This window comes from Pyrenophora tritici-repentis, chromosome 3 (assembly GCF_003171515.1).
Source record: "Pyrenophora tritici-repentis strain M4 chromosome 3, whole genome shotgun sequence".
In the NCBI taxonomy this organism is placed as follows: domain Eukaryota; kingdom Fungi; phylum Ascomycota; class Dothideomycetes; order Pleosporales; family Pleosporaceae; genus Pyrenophora; species Pyrenophora tritici-repentis.
Genome location: NC_089392.1, coordinates 3,164,837 through 3,186,260, shown reverse-complemented (window position 1 = coordinate 3,186,260; position 21,424 = coordinate 3,164,837). Strand labels below are relative to the sequence as shown.

The following is a 21,424-nucleotide window of genomic DNA, read 5'->3' as shown; positions in this document are numbered from 1 at the left end:
GCGAATACACAATGATACACAATTCGAACCAGGTCTTTCTAGCTATAGCATTCGCATAGATAATCATTTAAGAGAGAACAGAAACGTGCGATACGGTCTCGTATTGCCTGATTGTGAAGTGACAAGACGCGAATGCAACTCGCGCTCCGTAGCTGAGGTCATGTCCCTGTGACTTCCCATCGAGATGCTTGAGCGGGCACTCAAATACATAAGGCGATGCAGTGATATCACACTCCCGGTAATACCGGTAAAATGATCAGCAAAGAGGGGAGGTTATGGTCGAACGCGGTGTCACCACTTCGCGTATCAACCGTTCCCATCACGATCTCTTCGGAGCTTCACTTCAACACCATGTGGCCACAACTCACAACTCATCTGCATACAGTTAATCCTGAACAAAGCACACACCAGCTAATAACTCACATCTTGGCTCCATCCATCCCAGTCATGCACCCCTCATCGCCTAAATCCGGCGACGAAACAGCTGTATCACCCTCCAGAAAGTCTAGTCCCTCCTCCCCAATCGTCTCCAAAGAACGCACCGGCGATGGCTGCATTACCACTTCATCACAGACACCCACCCATTTCCCAAACACCTCATCCAACGCCTCTAGAACCGGTTCTTCAAACGGCTCAAACGCACCACTTTTCGCAAGGCCCTTTTGGACAACCATCCACTCCTTGCGAATGATCTGGTAGTCTCTTTGTTTGCGGCCTCCCACCGCCACACCATCCTTTTTTTCTTCGTCGATGGTAGATCGATGACGAATCTTGTCTAGCTGGAGCTTGATCTTTGATATCCTGCCGACATATCTGGATATCGCGGGCTCTGGGCGGAGGGGTGAGTCTAGAGTGTATCTTCTTCCATCGGGAAAGGCGGTTTCTGCGTCTGACAGTAGAGGGACGGCTTCGGTGGGTGGGTCTTTTTGGTTTGACATGGCTGACTTGGGTAGGACGAAGGATTTCCTGGTCGGGGGTGTTAGACGGGTGGAGTAGAGGGAATATGGATAGAAACTCACCGAGCAGACAGAAGAGCACTCCAGTCAGAGGACTTGAGCGACATGGTTGGCAGCGGATTACTGCCGCCAATGTGTGGGTCAGGAGGGGACAAGACAGAAGAAGATGGAAGTGTAGCTTGGATAACCACAGGTTAGGGTCCAAAGTCCCTCTTATACTCCGCACATGGTATGATGACAGACATATCCAGCACCCACAGTGCGTCAGTAGATGGAAAGGACAGGACACGCAGGTCAGTACCGGCATATGCAAGCGCACAGCCTATCGGCAGCTTGGTGAACCACTCGTCCACATGAAGCGTGAGAAAAAGGTTTGGTAGTACCGAGAGATGCCTCGTTATCGAGTCCGAAAAGGGCTCTTATACGTATGTTGTCTTTTGGGCCATTGTATTGCTACCGAGAAATGCAATAACCCTGCGTGTCAAGCGCCTCAAGTATCGGTGCCCTGCATGAAGCTTCAAAGGAAAAGGACGAACCTAGTTGGTTTCCAAAGAAGAACTATGCATTGCTTGTATCTTCACTGCCATGATAAACCATATCTCAGTATGATGCACAGGTAGTCGTTCACCGTCATAGCTATCCAAAACTCATCACCGGGTATCGAAAGAAATATCGCCTTCTACAAGCCACCCAACGAGTATGTACAACAAGTTCTTCTCCGAGACCCATCAAACCCCTTGCCTGTATATATACAAAACAACTCTACATAACAGTGCAGCACTTGAACATCTTGAGCAACTTGGGCAAACCCTTCTTAACCATCTGCTCAATCTCGTCGTTCTGACCCTGCTGTTGCCCTTGCTGTTGTCCACCATGTTGCTGTCCACCGTGCTGTTGGCCGCCATGATGTTGACCACCATGTTGCTGCCCACCACCATGCTGTCCAGGATATCCCCCATAACTCGGCGCCTGCGGCGGCGGCGGCATCTCATGTACATCACCACCCTGGAGATTAACAAAGATTCTACCCTCGTTCTCCTCCGTCCTATACTGCAACCCCAACTCACGACACACCTGTTCCACGCGTGGTTTAATCTTCTGAACATGGTTCTTGCTGTGGTTGCCCTTGCCCACGATGACGTGGAGATGGTTCTCGCCGCGTTGACGTGCTACTCTGATACGCTCTTCTAGTACGTCCTCTGCTTCTTCGACGAAGAGGCCGTGCAGGTCGATGGTGTCGCTGGCAACGCGACCTTCAGCATTGTTCTCCCGAAATATGTAGTCGCGCGCCTGTCGGTTGTATTGGTCCATTTTGGCGGCATGGGCCTTTCCTTCTTCCGAGAGCTCGTGGGCGCGTGCGCCGTCGCCGGATTCGTAGGCCTGATGCGCGCGGTCGAAGCATGAGGATCGTTTGGCGGCTTCTTGTCGCGCAAGGTCTCGGAGACGGTCATACTCGGCTTCTGCATCCGAGGAGTTGTGGTTTAGAGCTGTGCGCCGGTTTATTAGTATAGGTTTGCGTGCGCGATGGGAGTTTGAATTGGGAGGGAGAATGGTTGGCTGGTTGGGTACATACAGCGTGCGCCCAACGAGGACATTTCCATAGCTGCCATCTTTGCGCGATTCTATAGATTCCAAGAGAGTCAATGGGGTATTAATAATGCTGTGTTGTGTTGTTGTTCCTGGATTTGCGGGTCAATGACTTGTAGCTCCGAGCCGCTAAGCGGCTACATGCAGAATGCGCTGGAGATGCGCAGGGTCCTGATCGATCTGCCCAGGTGTGGCTGGGCGGCGAGGATCGGACTGCCATGTCATGGGTGGAGCCTTGACAACAATGCCATTGTAGCTGGACGTATTGCTATATATTATAAGTATACTGGCTGGAATTTCTTCGGCGCCAGAGCTATGTGTAGGCCCACAAAGTCGATCAATGCTGGCCTGTGTAGACGCCATAACCCATGACATGCTCTGGCTGTGATTCGTAAGAACAGAAACCATATTCTTCGCCCAGAACAGACGAACACTGCTCTAGAAACGTATCTTGGGCCCAATGAAGACGATGAGGAAGGCGATCAGCCATAGCCCAGCGATCATGGCATAGAGCTTCATCCGATCCCACCATCCCTTGCCCTCTGTCATCCTTCGCAGTGTGCCCATGGTCCTACTCGCAGCATCCATGTTCAGCGTGTTCTTGTCTAGACCAGCAAGCGTTCGATCCACGATGCTCTTATCCCCCTCGAGCGTATTGCCAAAGTGTATTGACTGCTGCTTCAATTGCTTCGCCATATCGAGGAGGTTCGCCGTGAGTGACTCTTGTTCGGTTCGTTCATGTGAGAGGAGCGCCTCAGTATGCGCAAGTGTCGGGTCGCCTGTGGTCGTGGTAGACTTGGAAGGCAATAATGAATTTCCAGATGCCGCTTGTGCGCCTGCTACTTCAGTATCTGCCTTGCCTCTTCTCCTTAGTTCTGATGCAAGGCCCTGTGCTGCGTTTTGGAATGCTTCGTTGCCTTCTGTCGACGTTGAAATATCACGCCCAGCTTCTGTCTTCACTTTAGGCGCATATGATGGGAATTGATCTTCGTCTTCCTCATCCGAATCCACAGATGCTTCCGACTCTGTATCGTCTAGCTGATTCAGCTCGTATATCCGCTGGTTCAGCTGCTTAATGAGCTCGCGCTTCTTTGACAAATCGCTTTGCAGTTCGGCTTTTTTCGATTTGGAAGGGATCTTGGAGGCTGAATGTTCGAGACTGAGAAGCAGCGTTCGCGCATGTTCAATATTCTGTGCCAACAGTCAGTTGAATACAGGCGAATGCTAAGGCGGTTGAATGGCATACAGCACTAACACGTGCGCGTTCATACGCCGACTTGCGCAACTGGGGTGATGGGTCTAGCAGTACTATCGAATCCAACCTCGATAGCAGACGGTTCAGATTGATGCTAGTTGTGTCACCGTATGCTGAGGAACGCGATTTGGTTGCCATTTTGACTGTTTGTGATATGGTCGGGAAGCTGGCGCGATTCTACCAGGTAACGAAGATGTGTTCGTAGAGGGGTACTAGGCTGATGACGTTGACACAGTGGTCGTCTTGGGCCGGTTTACGACGGACGTGAAGCTGATTGAAAACAGTGCACGTACGCGGGTGTTGTGCAGAAATGCGTGAGTACAATAACCATAGGGGTTGTTCAAGCAAAGTCGCATGTTCCTGCCACAACGTCACTTTCATGAGCGCCCAATCACAACATGGTGGGCCTCCCCGCACTGGTCTAAGCTTTAGCCAAGATATTCTCCAGACATCGTCACTTGATTACACTTTGGGTTGCGATAACTTGTATATTTCCGCTATAAGATAGATAAAATCCAACTGGTATTGTACAAATGCTCATGATCATAATGCGGGGTCCAAACCTCCACTATCACGCTTCCAGACATGCGTGTCGTCTCTCGACAGAAACACTCCTCCCCTTCCACCCCCAGCAATAATAGCTGGAACGCCAACTGTAGTCCATCGTATCGGCACCGTGTTGCCGGCGGCAGTATATGTCCGCTCCAAGGTTCAGTCTATCGACAACTGTGAAACCTCCAGAACTCTACTTCTGAGAAGGAGGGCTAACGGGACCACGAGTAAAACTGCGGATTGTCAGTGCCATACAAGGGCATGTAGATCAATATACTCACTTGTTCCACAAGGTACCGATGAAGGTAGGCTTTCCGTAAATCTCGTTGATTGATTGTCTCCTGGCTTGACTTTGCTCGTTACCACGCTTCATGGCCTCTAGGTTCGCAAATCGCTGTGCGGCTGACGACTACATATTGTTAGAATGATGTGCAATGGGATCACTCCATAGACTAGGGTACTGGAGACATACCCTGCGGCGGCCGTCGTAAGAGGGTGAAGAACCAATTGACGACTCTGAGGCCCGTCTGTCGGATTCTTGCTTGGGTGCTTGTGGCATGACTGGTGTAGTGTTGTCTCCAAAGACCTTCTTGAATGGGGAAGACATTGCGAAAATTGTATGGGATAAATTGATGTGGTAGTGTTGATTGATTGGTGTATGAAGAGTGTGTTGCTGCTGATGATTTGATAGTGATTCTACAGGATATCGGCTCCCTTCATATGCTTCTCCTCAGTCTGCTGCTCACAGCATGCGATCGCATGTGGCATGACCATTACGCAGACGATATAGGATCGTACCAATCAGCTGGCGGCTGAGATTCCCCCGCATTGTGAACCTGCGGGTTGGACCCTGGAACCAGTAACATTGACGCGATAGGATAAGTGCTGAACGCCAGGCTGAGTTTATTGATGCTGATCAGAGCTAACGCCCGTCTGCGACGAATGAGACGTTGATGATTCAGCGTGTACTATACGTCTCGAGGATCGGAAATACGGACTGCCAACATAACGTCTACAGGCATGTGATATCGAACCACAAGACCTCTGTCAAGACCTGTGGTCTCGAAGACAGGCTGGACGATTCCAGAATATGGAGCACTGCCCCTGGATCAATCGTGAGTCCGATCGCGCTAGCTATTCAAGGCAGATCGCGTAGGCGCGGAAGGACCGATCTGTGATAGTGGCAGCTGTCCGACCCTTCAGGCTTCAGATTTGGGGTAAAAGGGTCCAATGACGACGTTGACGACGGTGTGTTTGAGCTATAGAAGCTACGCACGTTGTTGCAACATGGCCGCTCTGTCATAACGTGGAAAGTTGGACCCCAATGGAGCGTAGGAGTGGTACACCAGAAGGCACTACATGCATCGATTTAAATTGCTTCTTTGTGAAGTTGGTTCGTTGACGTAATGGCAGAATATTCTCGGGTGCCTTGATGGCTCGTTGTATCGCGTTACACGTTAGACCCTGTGGTTTGTTCAGCGTGTCAAAGGGTCCCGGGAAAGGGAAGGGGAAAGCAAAGTGTTCCGGTGTTCATTGTCGGGAGGCTGAACGATGACGTCGATGCTGACTAAGACAACGAGCTGCCCCTTTCGCTAAGCGAGGTCATCAGTTCTTTTTTTCGCGTTCGCACTGCAGACCGACTCTTCATCAACATTTCATCTTCGCCCCTCCGATGCCGCTGTGCTTTCCGAGCTCGGCACAATCTCTGTTAACGACCTCCGAAATCCTGGAATACGAGAATGTGCCGTTCTTTAAAGTTTGAAGCTCCCTGTTGTCGGGCATCAAGCTGTTTCTTCATAGGAAGATAGGCAGGCACTGATGAAGATCGCTCGGCCACTGAAAAGACGGGCCGATGAGTGAAAATCCTGTCGCATCTCAGCGCATATGTCGCACCTCTTCCTCCATCCTCAATGCAACGCCAGCATTCCTGGCGCAAATGCAATACACGCCGTCCGAGGCAGTGCTTCGACGTCCGCGTCGATTGCTCCAAATGGACTTACCACCGTAGATTCTCATTGCTGCACTTCAGCGGAGAAGCGAACGCCAACCAAAGGTACGTGAACTACGATTCGCTCCCGACCCTCCCTCTCCTGATGATACCACAATTTTCAAAGCATAGTTCATCTTAGTCCATTGGACAATGAGGAACGAAACAGCATTGTCTTTCGCTCCTATCTGATTACAAACCACATCATTTGAATTACATTTCTCTTGGCCATCTGAGCACCTTCTGACTTCGAATAGACAATCAAAACATGCGACCTACCGTGGGCGTTGCGCTATAAGGCAGGGTCAGGGCCGCTAAGAAGTGCATGGTCGCAATATGGCAATGCCAAATGCTGTACCTCGTTGCTCAAAAACAGCCGCCGACGACGTTTGTGACAGGCTGCACGCCTAATCTGGCTCCCCAGGGAAATCCGTGTTACAGTGAGATTCGCTCATGTGCTCCCACGAGCTGTTGTGAAGCCTTGTCACATGTAGCCCTACCGGCACGTTTGTGCTTACTGTACATGTACAGAAATAAGCCCTACCCTGATTTTTTGGACATGAATAACATGGGACTGCGGGAGTATATGCCAGGCGTTACAGGTGAGGCAGCGGGAGGGACGACACAACCGTTGTCCCGTAGCCCGTGCAAGCCGTGTGAAGCAAAGTTTATTCCATATTGCGCGTTCACTCCCCGGTGGTCCGCATGCCGCGCAATCCTGAGCGTCGACAAGGCTGCACGCAAATTGATTTGAGAGCATGAGCCGCATTAATCTTTTGTTTCCGTGTTGATCGCGGGACTAGACGAGAAGCCACATGGATCTTGTGCGCCGTCGGCTGAACAGTCGCTGATTTTGCAGGTTTGGCGGCGCTGTCGAGCCGCCATCCGGCTTCGCGGTTGGCGGTTGGCGGTTGGCAGCGTTGATCGCTGCCCCTTGGCCGTACCCCTGGCTGCTATTTAGTTTGAAGGCCCACAAATCCTTCCGTGAGCGACAGGAAGCATTTCGCCGACGACGCGGAATGCTGGCCTTGCACTCTCAGTCGACGAGGGGTAGGATACCTCGAGAACCGAGCGCCCTCTCTGTGACGTTAGCGCTGCACGCAAAGTGATAAGAAGTTGACCCGTCCCAACCCAGTCGCCAGAATACGAAATTTAACCCATTGGCTTTGGAACCGCCGAAAGGGCCGTAACAGGTTTTTTACTCGCGGACTCGTATTGTGGGGCCTTTTGCTATGTCTATGCGTTGGCACTTGGACTAAGCCACCAACCGGTCAGCACTTGTGTCCGCGCCGCACACTCTCGTCCTGCTCGTTTCCTCCCTCCCTCTTCCACACCACACAAGTACCACACGTCGACAATAGTTTTCGCAACAAACCACCTTCCAGCCACTTTTCTAGCTAAATTTGCTTGAAAATCTCACAAACGTCGACAATCATACAAGAGCCCTTGCTCAGGATGACAATTCGGAGCCCAAACGGAGCCCTATCCAGGTACTTACTGCCCAATGGTTTTCCCCTACTACTGTTTTGCTTTCACTTGCGCCTTTTCTCAGCTATGACTATGACATCCTGTGTTGCTAGAATCATGTATTTCTTTCCTACTGTTATTTTCATTTTTGCCGCCACTACAGCCCACAAAGGATGCCCAAAGGATGCCACAGGATACTCTCCACAGGATTTACCGCCCCGGTAATGGACAGCTTCAAGGCCACATTTCTTCAGTTTACCATGCCCGGATCATCATTTGGACCAGCTTCCCAGGATTTCGACAGGCGTAGCACACTGCCCTCGCAGTGTTAGTAGACACGACAATCACGAGGCCTCGACGCCCCCGAGTTCAGAGCTAAGATGCAAAGCTCTCGAAACGGCGGTGAACGGACGAGTGGATCCTCACTAGTCACATGCGCAACATCGCATTCGATCGAACATCATCTGCAACAACGGCATGCAGCCCTGCATCACCGTATGGACAACGTAGGCAACTTCCGGTAATGTCGTTCAACTATGTTATTGTTCGACTGCACTTGGCGACGCACGACTAGTAGTAGGCCTTTACACATTTCGCCCATGAGGAGCCCATCCCACTCCAGGTCTCGAAGGACTGCCAATGGAAACACCTACTTTGCACAGCCACATGGATGACCACATCTTGGACTCTCATGGATCCTGCCAGGGTGCTAACCCGTGCCCGTCCGGGCTATGGAGCTGATTTGGAATTGTTTGGACGGTTACGAAGTACGTACTGTAGGCTGAAGACTGCCTATCCTCACCGACCCCCATGATCCGAAACTAACTTGAGTGTGATTCAAGGAGCACAAGATGTTATGGATGCTTGCCCTGTGTTTTACTGGTACTGGCCTCATTCCGGATGTTCCTGTACTGATATCTGTCCCACCGCCTACTTGCCTTGAGATGCCTCAACCAATCCGGCTCGACAGCTCCTGTGGTTCCGACACTTCTAGGGGCTCGTCAGGCTGTCGCCAATGATAAAAATATCACTGGCTTCCAGGTGCGTGCTGCTGAATGCTGACCCCTCTTGACTTTGCTAACTAATCGTCGCGTAGGTCCTCGCATTCGGGTTTACTAACATGGCGTTTTCTTTTGTCTCGTTTTCTTTTTATAACTAGGTTTGACGCGCATGTTTGGATACTAACTTTGGTGTCCAGCGACTCGTTCTTCGACTCACCACCGGAGCCCGCTTTCTACATCTCAAACATCACTGAGTGGAGAAAGGAAATCCCAACGCCCATTGTTTCCGCAGAGGACTTTTCTTTTTCTTCAGAGTTCCAGGACATGCACACATCAGACTTCTTCGAACTGAAGGACACTGCTTCTGAGTGCAGCATGGACAGCGCATACCAGAGCCAGAGCAGCGCCAGCCGGCGCGGAGCCAGGAAGCCAGAAGTAAACCGCCAGGAAAGCCGAAGCCGGATGAGCTCACAATTTGTCGGCAGCGACATCTACTCGCCAACCATGAGCTCCGACAATTACAGCGTTTTCCCTGAAACCCTGGACATGAGCCACATGCACCAATCTGCCACATCAGGACCATGGGAATCCAGGGACGGATCCCTCTCATATGCTAACTTCTCAACTGCTCAGGACTACAACCAGTACTCAACAGCAAACATGACACGCTTCACCCCTTCTACCATCAACGACTCGCCACGATGGGGCACCGAACAGAGCTTCCAAGACAGCTCTTTCAACTTCACATCATGGCCAGCCAACAACACGAGCGATGCCATGTTCTCTTCTCAGCGCACGTGGCCTAACCCTACCTTTGGCCCCATTGAGCGCCCTGCTACTGTCCGCAACTCATCATACACTCAAGATGAGTCACGGCGAGCATCTGCACAAGACACCAGCTTTGGTGCCTTTGTCGGTACCCCGACCAGCACCACCAGCGCCCACTTCCCTCAAGGGTTGGACTTTGAACAATCACGCCTCCACAGCTCTCGCAATGACAACGACGATGCTAAGACTGCGTCTGCCCCTCAGTCCCTTGACGGCAACGAAGACACAATGTCCCAGTCTGAGAATGCCGAGACCAAGCTCGAGGAAGAGCGCACCAAGGTCGCCCGCAGCCACCCACTTTACCAGCAAAGCCCAGACAAGGATGGCAAGTACCACTGCCCCGAGGAGGGTAAGGCAGGTTGCAGCCACAAGCCCACAGCTCTCAAGTGCAACTACGAGTAAGTTCTTTCACGTCATTCACACTTGGATGTTATCTGACCTCGATGACAGCAAATACGTCGACTCTCACTTGAAGCCTTTCCGCTGCAACAAGAAGACTTGCGTCGGTGTGCAGTTCTCCTCTACTGCATGCCTTCTCCGTCACGAGCGTGAAGCGCATGGCATGCACGGCCACGGTGCCAGGCCCCACCTGTGCCACTTTAGGGATTGTGAGCGAGCTATGCCCGGCCACGGCTTCCCTCGTCGCTACAACCTCTTCGACCACATGAAGCGTGTGCACCAGTACGACGGCCCCACCACAGAGCCGTCTCCTGTACAGGGCCAGGCTGCTCGCAAGTCTGCTTCTCGCAAGCGCAAGGCTTCTGCTGAGGAGCCTACTGAGAAGCGTGTCAAGGTAGTCAAGCTCACCGCTGAGCAACAACGTCAGCAGCGTCGCGATGCTCTTTCCAAGGACTTCCTTACCAAGAAGCAACACATCATCGACATCTTGACCAACCTCACTACCCCTAGTGATCTTGGTGACGACATCCAACTGACCAAGGAGGTCGTCGGACTTCACGACATTTGCACCCAGTACAGGGATGTCTTCGGGGGCTGAATGAAGTACGTGTCAGGTAGACTCTGTCTGCTGTGACATGCCCAAGCAGGTTTGTCAGCACACAGCCGGATTTTTACCCTTGTTTTTTTCCAACATACATATATCGCGTTTGCTTTTCTGCGTTCTCCGAACCCGGATGGAATTCCCGCGTGCCTAGCGGATGAAGGACCATGACTTGCCACAAGTCTCGGATGGACTGCCTATGTTCCCGGATGGATATACCTCTGGACACAAGCCAAGGATACTTACCCAAAGGACATGTCCCAGCCGTGGACTAGGATGCCGAAGGATCGCTGATCAGCCCTTAAGGCGACAGCACACCCCATTGAGGGTCAGAAGGACTGCGGTCCCACTCATAGCAAAATGGTTGGCATGAGTTTGGTTGATGTATCAGATTGATCGATTGTTAACGGAGGAGTGATTTATCTCAATTGTATTTCTTTAGTCGGCGTTTCGGAAGGGAGGATGACCAGGGTGAGAGGTCAGTCTTGTATAGACACCATTGCCCGCTAGGCGGAGGTTGGTCGTCCCGGTAGTTTGTTTGTACATAGTGTCATTATCAGTATCTTCATCTCACACATCTGCGTCATAATGCGTGAAGTGAAGATTGTTTATTACGAGAGACTTGAAATATTGTGCTTTATGGTCATGCCATGTCGGCTTTTTCATGAGACGCACCACGTTGGAGTTACTGTACTGTCGCGACTTCCTTCCCAGCACCGGTACATAGGAGCAACCGCGCACCGCTCAACCAGCCCATACCTCATGCCCCCACCCCAACAGGACGTATAAATGACTCCTGCGTGCGCACGCTACAATGCCATCTCTCCTGCAACATTACTCTGCTCGGCGGCCTCGCATCATCTCGAAGAACTCCCCGATCTCATCCATCTCGGCGTAATCCTCCAAACCCCCCGATCACACCCATATCCAGCGGGTGCGGCCATAATTTCAAATCGACGCACCACTACGTCTACGTCATCGACACTCCACCCAATCAATCCATCTCTCTCTTCTATTCGCCCGGCACATTGACCCAAGCCTCGGCTCAAGCAAGCAGCGGACCTCCGAGAGCAGCCAGAGTCAGAGCTCGCTCGGAAAGCCCCTCGTCCCATCTTGCGCGCGCACGCCATCTTTGTAAGCCATCCCGGTCCGGAAGCTTTTTTTTACGTTTTGCGTCTAGACCATAACGCTTACGGTGCCGCTTAAAGTGTGAGAGCGAGCAATTGCGTTACCGAGCGCTGCGGGACAAAGGCGAAAATGATGGTGTTGGGTAGGAACTCCGGTGTATCACATGTTGTGAATGGTGGAGGGGCTAGGGGCACAGCCCCGCAGCGGGTGACGAGGGCGGGAGCTTTGGTCTTAAAGCTTAGGGATTCCTTTACGACTACTATTCCTGCTATTCCTGTGGCATCTGCTTATCACACCACTGGATATACTGCTTCGACTCTACGACTTGATCATCGCGACCGGCTTTTTGGAAAGACGCGCATACAGATACAGCAAGTGTTCAGGTATCAGAAGGCTTTTAGTAGAGCGTTCAGCTTTACCACATCTAAGAAACCAGCCATGGCTTCAGCAACGAGCTTCTACGAGTTCAAGCCAAAGGACAGTACGTCTCGCCTCCTCCTCATTCACATCCTCTCACCTCTCTCTCCCCCGTTCTCTTTCGTACACATCCGACTAACACGCTACTGCAGAGAAAGGCGCCGCCTACGACCTCTCCAAGCTCAACGGCAAAGTCGTCCTCGTCGTCAACACGGCCTCAAAATGCGGCTTCACCCCGCAATTCGAGGGCCTCGAGAAACTCTACAAGGAAGTCAAGGCCGCACACCCAAACGACTTTGAGATTCTAGGTTTCCCCTGCAACCAATTCGGCGGCCAGGACCCGGGTTCCAACGACGAGATTCAGGAGTTTTGCCAGTTGAACTACGGTGTTAGCTTCCCCGTGCTGGGCAAGATTGATGTACGTGTTCTCTCCTTTGCCACCGTCTTTTTTTTCCTCCCTTGGTGGGGGTATTGGATACAATGTGTAAGAGAATGATGGCTAATGGTTATGATGATAGGTCAACGGCGCAACCGCAGACCCCGCTTTCGAATGGCTCAAGAACGAGAAGCCCGGCCTCATGGGCTTGAAGCGTGTCAAGTGGAACTTTGAAAAGTTCTTGATTGGACGGGATGGCAAGGTCAAGGGCAGGTGGGCGAGCACGAAGAAGCCCGAGGATCTCAAGGCGGAGATTGAGAAGGAGCTGAACAACAAGTAAAGTAGAAGATGGAGATGGAGATTGGATCGAGACTGAGGGGGCCATGCAAAAGGGAAAGATGAGGATGAGGATAATGAGCAGGAATAGTATTTGATACCACTGAGAATGAATAGATTGCATGCACTTTCAATTTCGAATATTTGTTTGATTGTTCGTTTGTACAGGGTATGTTCGATGGCCCATCTATGTTATAAACATTTACCTCTGTTCCCATTATCTATCTTAGTCGAACGGTACCCTCCTCAAACCCCTCGCACCCCCTTTCCTGGCCTCCCCCTCGGCCCCAACAGCCGCTGGAACTCTGATTCCACAGCAATCGCCCCAGCCCACACTCGCATGCACATGCCTCTTCCCCGTCTCATCATCAAACACACTAACCACACCCTCCTCTTCGCCCTCGCCCTTCCCATCTTGCCCTACCTCTTCCTCTTTACTCATGCCCTCCACCGCAGGAATCAAGCTCCCAAATAGAAAATGTTGCATAACCGGCAACTTCTCCAAAATCTCCTTGCGAAACATCTTCCGCATGCCGCCCTCAATCTTGCCCCACCCCCTCGCCGCACTGATATCATCCAACATGGGACTATGCCACCTCAGCCCCTCGACATTCTTGACACTATTCACAAAAGCAATCTGATCAAGGTACAAGTACTCTTTCCCCTCCTCCTCTAATACAAGCGCATTGTGTATGCTCTTCGGTGTTATGTACGCATGTCCTAGCAGTTGTGCGGCCCCGAACAGGAAGGGTAGGAATTGATAGTCGTCGAGACCCCAGACGCCGTGGGAGCCGGCGGGCTCGAGGTAGTATGTTGATTGGATGCGGCGCATGAGGTTGAGGTAAGCGGGCAGGACGATAAGCGCGAGCGCGGGGAAGGTAGAGGTGGGTAGCATGCCGAGTCTATTGAGACAGAGCAGCCAGAGGAAGAAGTTTAGTTCATGACCAGATCCGTAGTCTATTCGAGATTTGTTTCCGAGGGAGTGAGAGAGGTAGGTTGAAATTTCCTCGACTTGGGGGGTGTCTTGTAGACCCAGTTGGGTATGCCAGGATGGCAGTGCGGCTTCGACGGCGGTGAGGTAGGTGCGGAAGATTGGGTTGCCGAAGCGGGAGCCGGTATCTTCGGGTGGGTGTTGGGAGAGCAGGTCCTCGGCGGACTGTAGGATGGATACGATGGTTGTGATTGTGGGCGTCTTTTCTGAGTCGCTGATGCTGGAGATGCTGCGGCCGCGTACAGAGTCGGCAATGTTGTAGATGAAGGATTCGACGAGCGTGCACGTGTCGCTGCTGAGGAAGAGCTTGTGATCTTCTGGACTCAGTATTCGTCGCGAGGGGGTGATGTAGGTGTGGTTCTCGAGGTTTGGCGGCGCGGGTAGAGGAGGTGTTGGCGGGGGAGGGGCGGACGGCGGTTCTCGCGTTGGCGTCGTTCGTTCGCGGGGGATGAGTTTGGGAAGTTTGTCGCTGAGAGAGGGGGCGAGCGGTGGTATGGAATCGGGTTGTGTCATTGTGGTGGTTGGGGGTGGTATGTTGTGGGTTGGTGGAGAGTGTAGAGAGTAAGTTGATGTTCTGAGATGCTGGAAGGTTGAAGTGGGCCGTGGACCTACGCCACTTGAGGAATCTAACAAACAAGACTTTTTGTTAAGTGGGATTCCTTCTGAAACACTTTTTCGGGGATTGAGGGTACGGTTGGCTAATCAATTGGACTGGCGCGCGTTACGTCGGTCGCGCCGTTCTGACGTGTTGCTCGCGTCTTCGTAGCTGGGCACTTTAGTTACGACTCCCGCATGTAGTCTCGCATACATGACTTCTCGTGCCGCACGCAAGTACTCACTTAATCAATTTACTCTTAAAAGAGGCTAAAGCTCCCTATCCATTTCTCTTCATACTCCCACACACTCCCATGTGCATCTCTCATCCATCACCTATATCCCATCTTTGCCGTGTCGATCCTGTCACACATCCCACCGAAGTCCCCCGCTCCGCCCCTCCACTCCACTCCACTCCACTCCACCCTCGCCATCCCAACCCCCAGAACATTCCACCCCCTTCCAAGCACTCACACCACGTCACACCATCCCCTCCTCCTCCAAACATAAACAATCCCCTCCCTCCTTCCCTCTCTCAGTTCCATCAGGGAGGTGCCGCATTCTGCGGTAACACCAAGAACCTTGTGGGTATCCCAACCAATTTTTGAATCTTTGCCCTCGTGGCTCTTTGTGGCTGTTCCCCAAGTAGATTGTGTGAGAGGGAATGGCTGGAGTCGGGGAGAAATGAGAGTAGAGCATTTTGCCAACTTAGATGTTTGATTTGGGAAGTGTAAGGAAGTGTGGGATAGGTTGTGAAGATATGTCTTTGTAGTCTTGGGAAGGGGAAGGATGACAAGTAGGTAGGAGAATGGTATTGGTATTGGTATTTATGACCTCTATCCGTGTCTCTCTCGATTGTATGGCTGTGTCTTCATCCATCTTCTGTCTTATCTATCCAAACATCACAGATTCTTCACACGCATCGTTCACTTTCTTCTCCATCTCCATCTTAACATTGCCCACTGTCTTCTCCATGCCCTCCGTCATCACATCGCTCACTCGTCGAAACATACAAAACATCTCAATCTCATTCTCCCAAAACGAACGCAAGACAACAGCCATATCTATGGCCGACTCTGAAGAGGTAAATCCCATCAACGCCGTCTAGTGCATATAGCGCACGCTTGAAATGCCCAACAAATCTATATACCCCCAAACCAACCCAGGCTAAAACAAGCCCAATCCAGTCCACTGGATCGTACCGAATAAAGCCGCCACCAGAAGCCTGTCCCTTCCATTCATTCCCAAAATAGCTAACCGATAGATATATACCCTTCCACAAAGAATCGAAAAATAAAGAAGGCTTACATCGCACCGCCATTCTATAAATTGAGAAGAAAATTGTCCTTTCAACAATCCCATATGGTGTTTCAATCATCAGACTCGCTAGGGGCCTCCTCGAGCTTATGCCTCCTCTCCTCATCCATCTCTTTGTAACTAGCCCACGACAACAGACTGAACGCGCCGATAATGAGCAAGCCGCCTACGATGGCCGCAGGGGTAAGCGGTGAGTTTAGCGGTGGAGGAAGTAATTGATCGACAATAGCGACGATGAAGATGGTGAGGAGAGCCGCGACGGAGGATAAGACGGGCGAAGTGAGGGAGATGAGAGCAAGGAAAGCGCCCGAGAAAGCTGTTTCTTAGAGTTAGTATACTGAATCTCAGAAAAAAATGCGATAAAAGGAGAGGGAAACATACTAGCATTCGCCAACACGGAAATCGCCATCATCCACGCCTGTTCCCCCTTTGGCAGCTCAAAAATCTCCCAACCCATCCAATGCAAAAAGGGAATCGGAAGCCACAACACAGAAAGCGTAAACCCGCCAATCAAGCTTCCAAACAAGTTTGCGAAGATGACGCCCTTGTTGGGGGCGGCGCCCTCGGGCGGACACGCAAAGCGCTTGTATAGCACCTCGTAGAGTCCATACAAGACACTGCCAACACCGATGACGAGGTTGCCAAAAGCGCGGTTCTCCGCTTCGTGTGAAGGAGGCGCTTTGTCGCCACCGGCGCCGCCGCCAGATTTGGAGCCGTGCTTAGCAGGCGACGTGTCACCATATGCGACGACGAAGACGCCAGCAATGGCAATGGCGACGGCGACGATTTTGCTAGTTCGGACTTTTTCGTGGAGGATGGGGATGCTGAAGGCGTAGGCGAAGAAGGCGGAGCAGTTGTAAATGGCTGTAAGGTCGCTGGCTGTGGTTTGGTTGACTGCCACGTACCAACTGCCTCCAGCCAAGGTAAGAGCGCACGTGATGAAGCAGGTCATCTTGACCATGTAGCGTACGGGCGAGACCTGGGATTGGCGCGGTGTGGGATGCAAGTTTTGGTGTTGCACCATGAGGGCTGTTTGGCGCAAGAGCTGAACGTGGCGCCGCCAGAAAGTCGCCCATGGCTCGTTCCAGTGCTGGAGTCGCAACAAGAAGAGGGTTGATGGCCACAATACTACCCATGATCCGTGGGTCATGTAGAGCATGCAATATGGCTTCTCCCATTTCAATTGATGCTGAATGTACACTGCCGTTTCCGTCTGCACTGTGAAGCTGATCAGGCTCAGCGCTAGCAGCAGCGCTGCGTATGTGTATCTCTTCCTCGTCTCGAGTTTTGCTTGTGTTTCTGGGTCACGCTCGTGAAAGGTGTGTGTGCTCCGTACCATCCCGTCATCAACGGTATCGTCCTCTGTTTTGCGCCCGAGCAGTGGCGCGTTGGCGCGACCATCTCTGTGGTAGTCTATCGACGGTCGGAGATCAGAGGGCATGGCTGCGTCGTGTTCATCCCAATCGTCAAAATCGACTTCTGAATTGGCAGGACTGTCTGGCTCTTTGAGGGCTGATGCTTTGCCGTTTGCTTTGCGCTGTTGACGTGAAGATGAGCGAGTTCGCGAGGCTTTTCTGGAGCTGGAACCGGAAACGAGGACGGGCGAGCTGCTTCTATTTCTATGCTCGAGGCTGAAGTCGTCTGAGAGAGAATGGGCAAGCGTACGAGGATGAGGCTGCGGCTTCTTCCTCAGCGGAATCGACTCAGGCATAAGGTGGTCCTGGTGCTAGCGAGTGACAGGCCGGGTGGGGCTAATGGCGTCTTCGGAATGGCGCAGCGGGACTTGTTGTCTTAGTCGATGTCGAATTAAGTTGGACTGCTGATATCTGGCTTCGGTGTGTTGGGTCCTGCCCGTACCCGTACAATGGGAGCGGCCAAGCCCCTGCATTGCCGTCAGCTCCGCAGGGTCCAATCGCCGCCAACCTCACCTCCGTACTACGCGGCTCCGCCCACATCTCATCTCCCCCCAAACCCACGCAGCAGCCAGATCCAAGCTCTTGACAAGGTGTGAAACTCGAGAGAGTCTTCAGTATGCCATCTTCAGCGCCCTGCAGACGTGCCCAACCCACACACATCTCGTGTAGCTCCACGACGCACCTGCCGAATCACGTCATCCTTAGCCCCATGCGTGATCGAATCACGGTTCCGCCACACGCGTTGTCTGCGTGGGGTTCATGTCTTCAGATGACCCTCTATCTGCCAGTTGCATGCACGTACCAGTGTCTTGCATGAGCCGAGTGTGTGTCGTCACCGAAGCATCGTATGAATCGTTATCGCAAATGTGCATGGGAGGCGCCAAGGGCTTTTGCTACACGCGACAGCCTCCAAGGCAATGAGTCTTGGGTGTGCCAGGCCGCTAGTTAGTCAACTGTCGTACGACAGCAGGAACCACCTTCACTTCAGGACCGCTCGGCAGGAACTGTACTATCCATAGTTGTAGCAAGATAAGCCAGGAAACGGCTTGAACGATCGCGTGTGTACATTAAGAGGTAGATGGCTACTATCCTGGGTCATCAATGTCTCGTTACCCTACCTCCTAAACTCAGTTCCAACTCCAACCATGGGAGCTGCGGGGAATCGACAAACGCAAAGGATAAAACAAAAATATGCGACACTACAATGGACTCCCGTCCAAGCCCTCGGCCCGCTCCTGCGTCTCCGCTTCTTCCAGTTCCTGCAAGATCTCGGGCAACATGGACTCGACGTCTTCTTCCCGCTCACCCAGTGCTTTCGCAATGAGCTTTTTATACGTGCCCTGCTTCTCGCTCATGCCTGCCACGCTCAAATTGCCCACTACTTCTCTGACAAGTTCTCTACGTTCCAACTGGGCTCGGTGTAGCAATAATGCTATCTTCAGCTTTTCTGTGGCGTCGACCGGTGATGCGTCGCTGTTTTGCTGAGGCATACTACTGCATAACCGTCGGAGTTCAGCCTTTTGTTCAATCTCAAGAAGGGATTCTGCTTCTTCTACTAGTAGCCGCAGCTCTTGTTCTTGTTGCCGGTCGGCCTCTTCATCATTAAGGTCGATGTGAAGGCCAATCGCTATGCCCTGCAGCTCCGCCACCTGTTTCCGTACGGCTTCGAGTTCGGCTTGTCTGCGCTTGACCACACGTTCTGCGTCAAACGCCTCTGCTTCCTTCTCTTGCAGTTCGGCTTCGTACGCTGCGGCTAATTCCTCGCATTTCTCCAGAAGTGTTGGTGCTACTTTGTTCATAAGATGTGAGGCGGTTTGTGAGCGGTACTGTGGTGATTCACGAACAGCCATAGTGGGAAAAGGTACTGGCATCAAGGGGCCACCGTCTAGATGCGGGGCGTGTCCGTTTAGTCGATGTTCGGGTGGTGGCGCAAAGGGCGATGAGGAAGCTTGTCGTGTCCGGCCGTGCATACGTCGTCTCTGATTGAGCTCTCGAATGAGGTCGTCTGCTGTCTCACCCTTCTTGTTCGGTATATCCACTACCACATTGCGGCCCAGCAGACTTCGCACGCATTTTCTTGCCCCGTTCCGTGCGGCAATCATAATGGCTGTGTCACCGTTTTGATCAGCAGCATTCAGTAACCGTGTAACTTCTTCCGGTATCCACGTTTCCGAGAGCTTGTTGATGATGCAGTCGAGATACCATCTCGCACACACATATTTGTTTGAACTGCTGGTTGTTGCTGCGATATGGTGGAAGACTGTACTCCCAAACCAATCTGTTCTGTGGACTGTTTGTTGGAAGATCTTCACCATGCTCGGCATTGTCTCCTTGTCAAAATTGTTTGTGAACATGACGGCGCGCATCAGGGGTGTTTCCAGGTTGTTCGACAGACAATCAATACGCGCGCCTCGGTTTATCAACTCTTTTACTACCCCCACATCTCCCATCGCCGCCGCCCAATGCATGGCAGCATGTCCCTTTTCGTCGATTGGCCGGTCCAGGTTTATGCTGGCCGGTGGTTCTGGCCACGAAACGGCCTCTTCGTGGTCCAGCAGCATGAAGTAGTCTAGTAGTCGATCTGCCCATATCTGATGCTGCTGGTCCAAAAGGGACATCTGATCTGCCCTCTTGCGCTTCCTATTGCCGCCGGTCGAGTACTGGGACACATCCAGCATATCGGCATCCCCCAGCATAGACTCTGAAATCACAGTCTCGTTATCAGGCGTCTCCTCGCGGTAGATTTGTGACCTAATCTGCGAGGCTTCGTATGTTTCTTCGCTGACCTGAGACTGCTGCGACTGCGCCTGCGAGGCGGCGAATGCTGCTGTTATGAATTAGCCATAGCCTTCCACACTGACGCAAGAATAACCACTGCATGTATTTAGGCGAAAAGAGAGTTTTACCATTCCGTGCCGCTGCGGCGGCGGCGGCGGTTTGCCTTGGAGGCTTCATGCGATTCGATGCCGCTGTCGCATGCTTGGGCGCAGGCGGCGGGCTTCTATCACCGGGTATGTAGTCGAAGATGGCGCGCATTTTGTCCAGCACACCATTGCGCTCTGCAAGATGCCGCCCCTCCTCCAGCGGTATCCAAGTACCCTGGTATTTGCCATAGCCACCCTGAACCTTCTCATGCACACCTTTCTGCACCTCGCGCTCCAGAATTCGGGTACGGGCGGGCTTGTCGTAGTCGGCTACCTTGAGGATGTGTGTGGCATTAATCCAGTCATCAGCACGCCGGCGCATGACATGGTTGCCGTTGACATTGCACTCATACACGGGGACCTAGGTGATGTGAGCAAGGCGCTCAGCAGCAAACATTTGCAGCGGTGCAGCTAGCCGTAAAGATTATGATATGGATGCAAGCTGTCGCACGAGGGGGTGACTACACACATTACTATATGTCGCCGAGTAGATTTTGCCATCAGGCGCCGGGGGCATTTTCACCATTCGATGAGCTAGAGGGGTTTGTCCTGGGAGGCGTGTCAAGTGATTTCGTGAAGGCGTGTCTGCATTTCGCGTCAGACCTGGGGAAGTCGCGTTGAGCAGGCCGCGTTCGCGCCTGCCCTGCCAAGCCTCGGGTCGGCAGGTGCCATCGTCCCATGCCGACCGCATCGCTGGTGAACATCAGCAAGCCCGCCCGCAAACGACTCAACCCTCACCAGCTCTCCCCGCGCGCCATTGCAGACAAACAACTCCCTTGGCCGCCACTATGACCATCACCGACACAATCAAGCATGCCGTCGGCCTTGACGGCGAGCCGAGAAGTGAGCACTACCACGCATCGAGATGCAATTGAGGAAGCAACAACCGAGACTGACAACCGCACAGAGGCTACCCGCGAGGAGATGAGCGCTGCCAAACTACCCCTAGCCTACCGAGACAGTTGCGCACATCTTCTAATCCCACTGAACCGGTGTCGGGTTGAGGAGTACTACCTTCCGTGGAAGTGCGAGGTGAGCAGAAACGATCATATGCATGTACTGAAGACCGAGCGACTGACTGTGTGGCCAGAACGAGCGACATTCGTATGAAAAGTGCCAATACGACGAATTCAAGGAGCGCGTGAAGAAGATGGACGAGCTCAGGGCGGCTAAGAACGGGGAGCGCAGTAACTAGAGGCACATTATGCGGCAACGACACATCACGCATTGATTTCACGAGCGGTGAAAATGCTGCATGTATATATCAAAGCAGCGGCAGACCCTCAATTGGAC

At 52.4% G+C, this 21,424-nt stretch overlaps 10 protein-coding genes across 10 annotated transcripts; 3 read left to right on the top strand and 7 right to left on the bottom strand.

Moving 5' to 3' along the window:
• Positions 1 to 419: 419 nt before the first annotated feature.
• On the bottom strand, positions 420 to 1,063 carry PtrM4_085960 (uncharacterized protein; the record flags this gene model as incomplete). Its single annotated transcript, XM_066106696.1, has 2 exons — positions 420 to 966; positions 1,020 to 1,063. The coding sequence occupies 2 exons, from the start codon at positions 1,061 to 1,063 to the stop codon at positions 420 to 422; spliced, it is 591 nt and encodes a 196-aa protein (XP_065963634.1).
• A 655-nt stretch (positions 1,064 to 1,718) lies between these two features.
• Positions 1,719 to 2,566, bottom strand: PtrM4_085950 (uncharacterized protein; the record flags this gene model as incomplete). The annotated part of the gene is made up of 3 exons (XM_066106695.1): positions 1,719 to 1,895; positions 1,953 to 2,443; positions 2,530 to 2,566. 3 exons carry the CDS (start codon positions 2,564 to 2,566, stop codon positions 1,719 to 1,721), a joined length of 705 nt encoding a protein of 234 aa, XP_065963633.1.
• A 415-nt stretch (positions 2,567 to 2,981) lies between these two features.
• Positions 2,982 to 3,936, bottom strand: PtrM4_085940 (Use1 domain containing protein; the record flags this gene model as incomplete). Its single annotated transcript, XM_001940137.2, has 2 exons — positions 2,982 to 3,734; positions 3,790 to 3,936. 2 exons carry the CDS (start codon positions 3,934 to 3,936, stop codon positions 2,982 to 2,984), a joined length of 900 nt encoding a protein of 299 aa, XP_001940172.1.
• A 607-nt stretch (positions 3,937 to 4,543) lies between these two features.
• Positions 4,544 to 4,957, bottom strand: PtrM4_085930 (uncharacterized protein; the record flags this gene model as incomplete). Its single annotated transcript, XM_001940138.2, has 3 exons — positions 4,544 to 4,583; positions 4,632 to 4,759; positions 4,823 to 4,957. 3 exons carry the CDS (start codon positions 4,955 to 4,957, stop codon positions 4,544 to 4,546), a joined length of 303 nt encoding a protein of 100 aa, XP_001940173.1.
• A 4,352-nt stretch (positions 4,958 to 9,309) lies between these two features.
• On the top strand, positions 9,310 to 10,630 carry PtrM4_085920 (uncharacterized protein; the record flags this gene model as incomplete). Its single annotated transcript, XM_001940139.2, has 2 exons — positions 9,310 to 10,031; positions 10,084 to 10,630. The coding sequence occupies 2 exons, from the start codon at positions 9,310 to 9,312 to the stop codon at positions 10,628 to 10,630; spliced, it is 1,269 nt and encodes a 422-aa protein (XP_001940174.2).
• Positions 10,631 to 12,199: 1,569 nt separating this feature from the next.
• PtrM4_085910 (uncharacterized protein) lies at positions 12,200 to 12,674 on the top strand (the record flags this gene model as incomplete). Its single annotated transcript, XM_001940140.2, has 2 exons — positions 12,200 to 12,242; positions 12,331 to 12,674. 2 exons carry the CDS (start codon positions 12,200 to 12,202, stop codon positions 12,672 to 12,674), a joined length of 387 nt encoding a protein of 128 aa, XP_001940175.2.
• Positions 12,675 to 13,116: 442 nt separating this feature from the next.
• Positions 13,117 to 14,394, bottom strand: PtrM4_085900 (LAG1, Phosphotyrosyl phosphatase activator; the record flags this gene model as incomplete). Its single annotated transcript, XM_001940141.1, has 1 exon — positions 13,117 to 14,394. The coding sequence occupies one exon, from the start codon at positions 14,392 to 14,394 to the stop codon at positions 13,117 to 13,119; it is 1,278 nt and encodes a 425-aa protein (XP_001940176.1).
• A 1,451-nt stretch (positions 14,395 to 15,845) lies between these two features.
• Positions 15,846 to 17,503, bottom strand: PtrM4_085890 (RhaT, Permease drug-metabolite transporter (DMT) superfamily; the record flags this gene model as incomplete). The annotated part of the gene is made up of 2 exons (XM_001940142.2): positions 15,846 to 16,108; positions 16,174 to 17,503. The coding sequence occupies 2 exons, from the start codon at positions 17,501 to 17,503 to the stop codon at positions 15,846 to 15,848; spliced, it is 1,593 nt and encodes a 530-aa protein (XP_001940177.2).
• A 903-nt stretch (positions 17,504 to 18,406) lies between these two features.
• Positions 18,407 to 19,903, bottom strand: PtrM4_085880 (Arp, Ankyrin repeat protein; the record flags this gene model as incomplete). The annotated part of the gene is made up of 1 exon (XM_001940143.2): positions 18,407 to 19,903. The coding sequence occupies one exon, from the start codon at positions 19,901 to 19,903 to the stop codon at positions 18,407 to 18,409; it is 1,497 nt and encodes a 498-aa protein (XP_001940178.2).
• Positions 19,904 to 20,919: 1,016 nt separating this feature from the next.
• PtrM4_085870 (NADH-ubiquinone oxidoreductase B18 subunit family protein) lies at positions 20,920 to 21,326 on the top strand (the record flags this gene model as incomplete). The annotated part of the gene is made up of 3 exons (XM_001940144.2): positions 20,920 to 20,974; positions 21,039 to 21,163; positions 21,222 to 21,326. The coding sequence occupies 3 exons, from the start codon at positions 20,920 to 20,922 to the stop codon at positions 21,324 to 21,326; spliced, it is 285 nt and encodes a 94-aa protein (XP_001940179.1).
• Between the last annotated feature and the right edge of the window lie 98 nt (positions 21,327 to 21,424).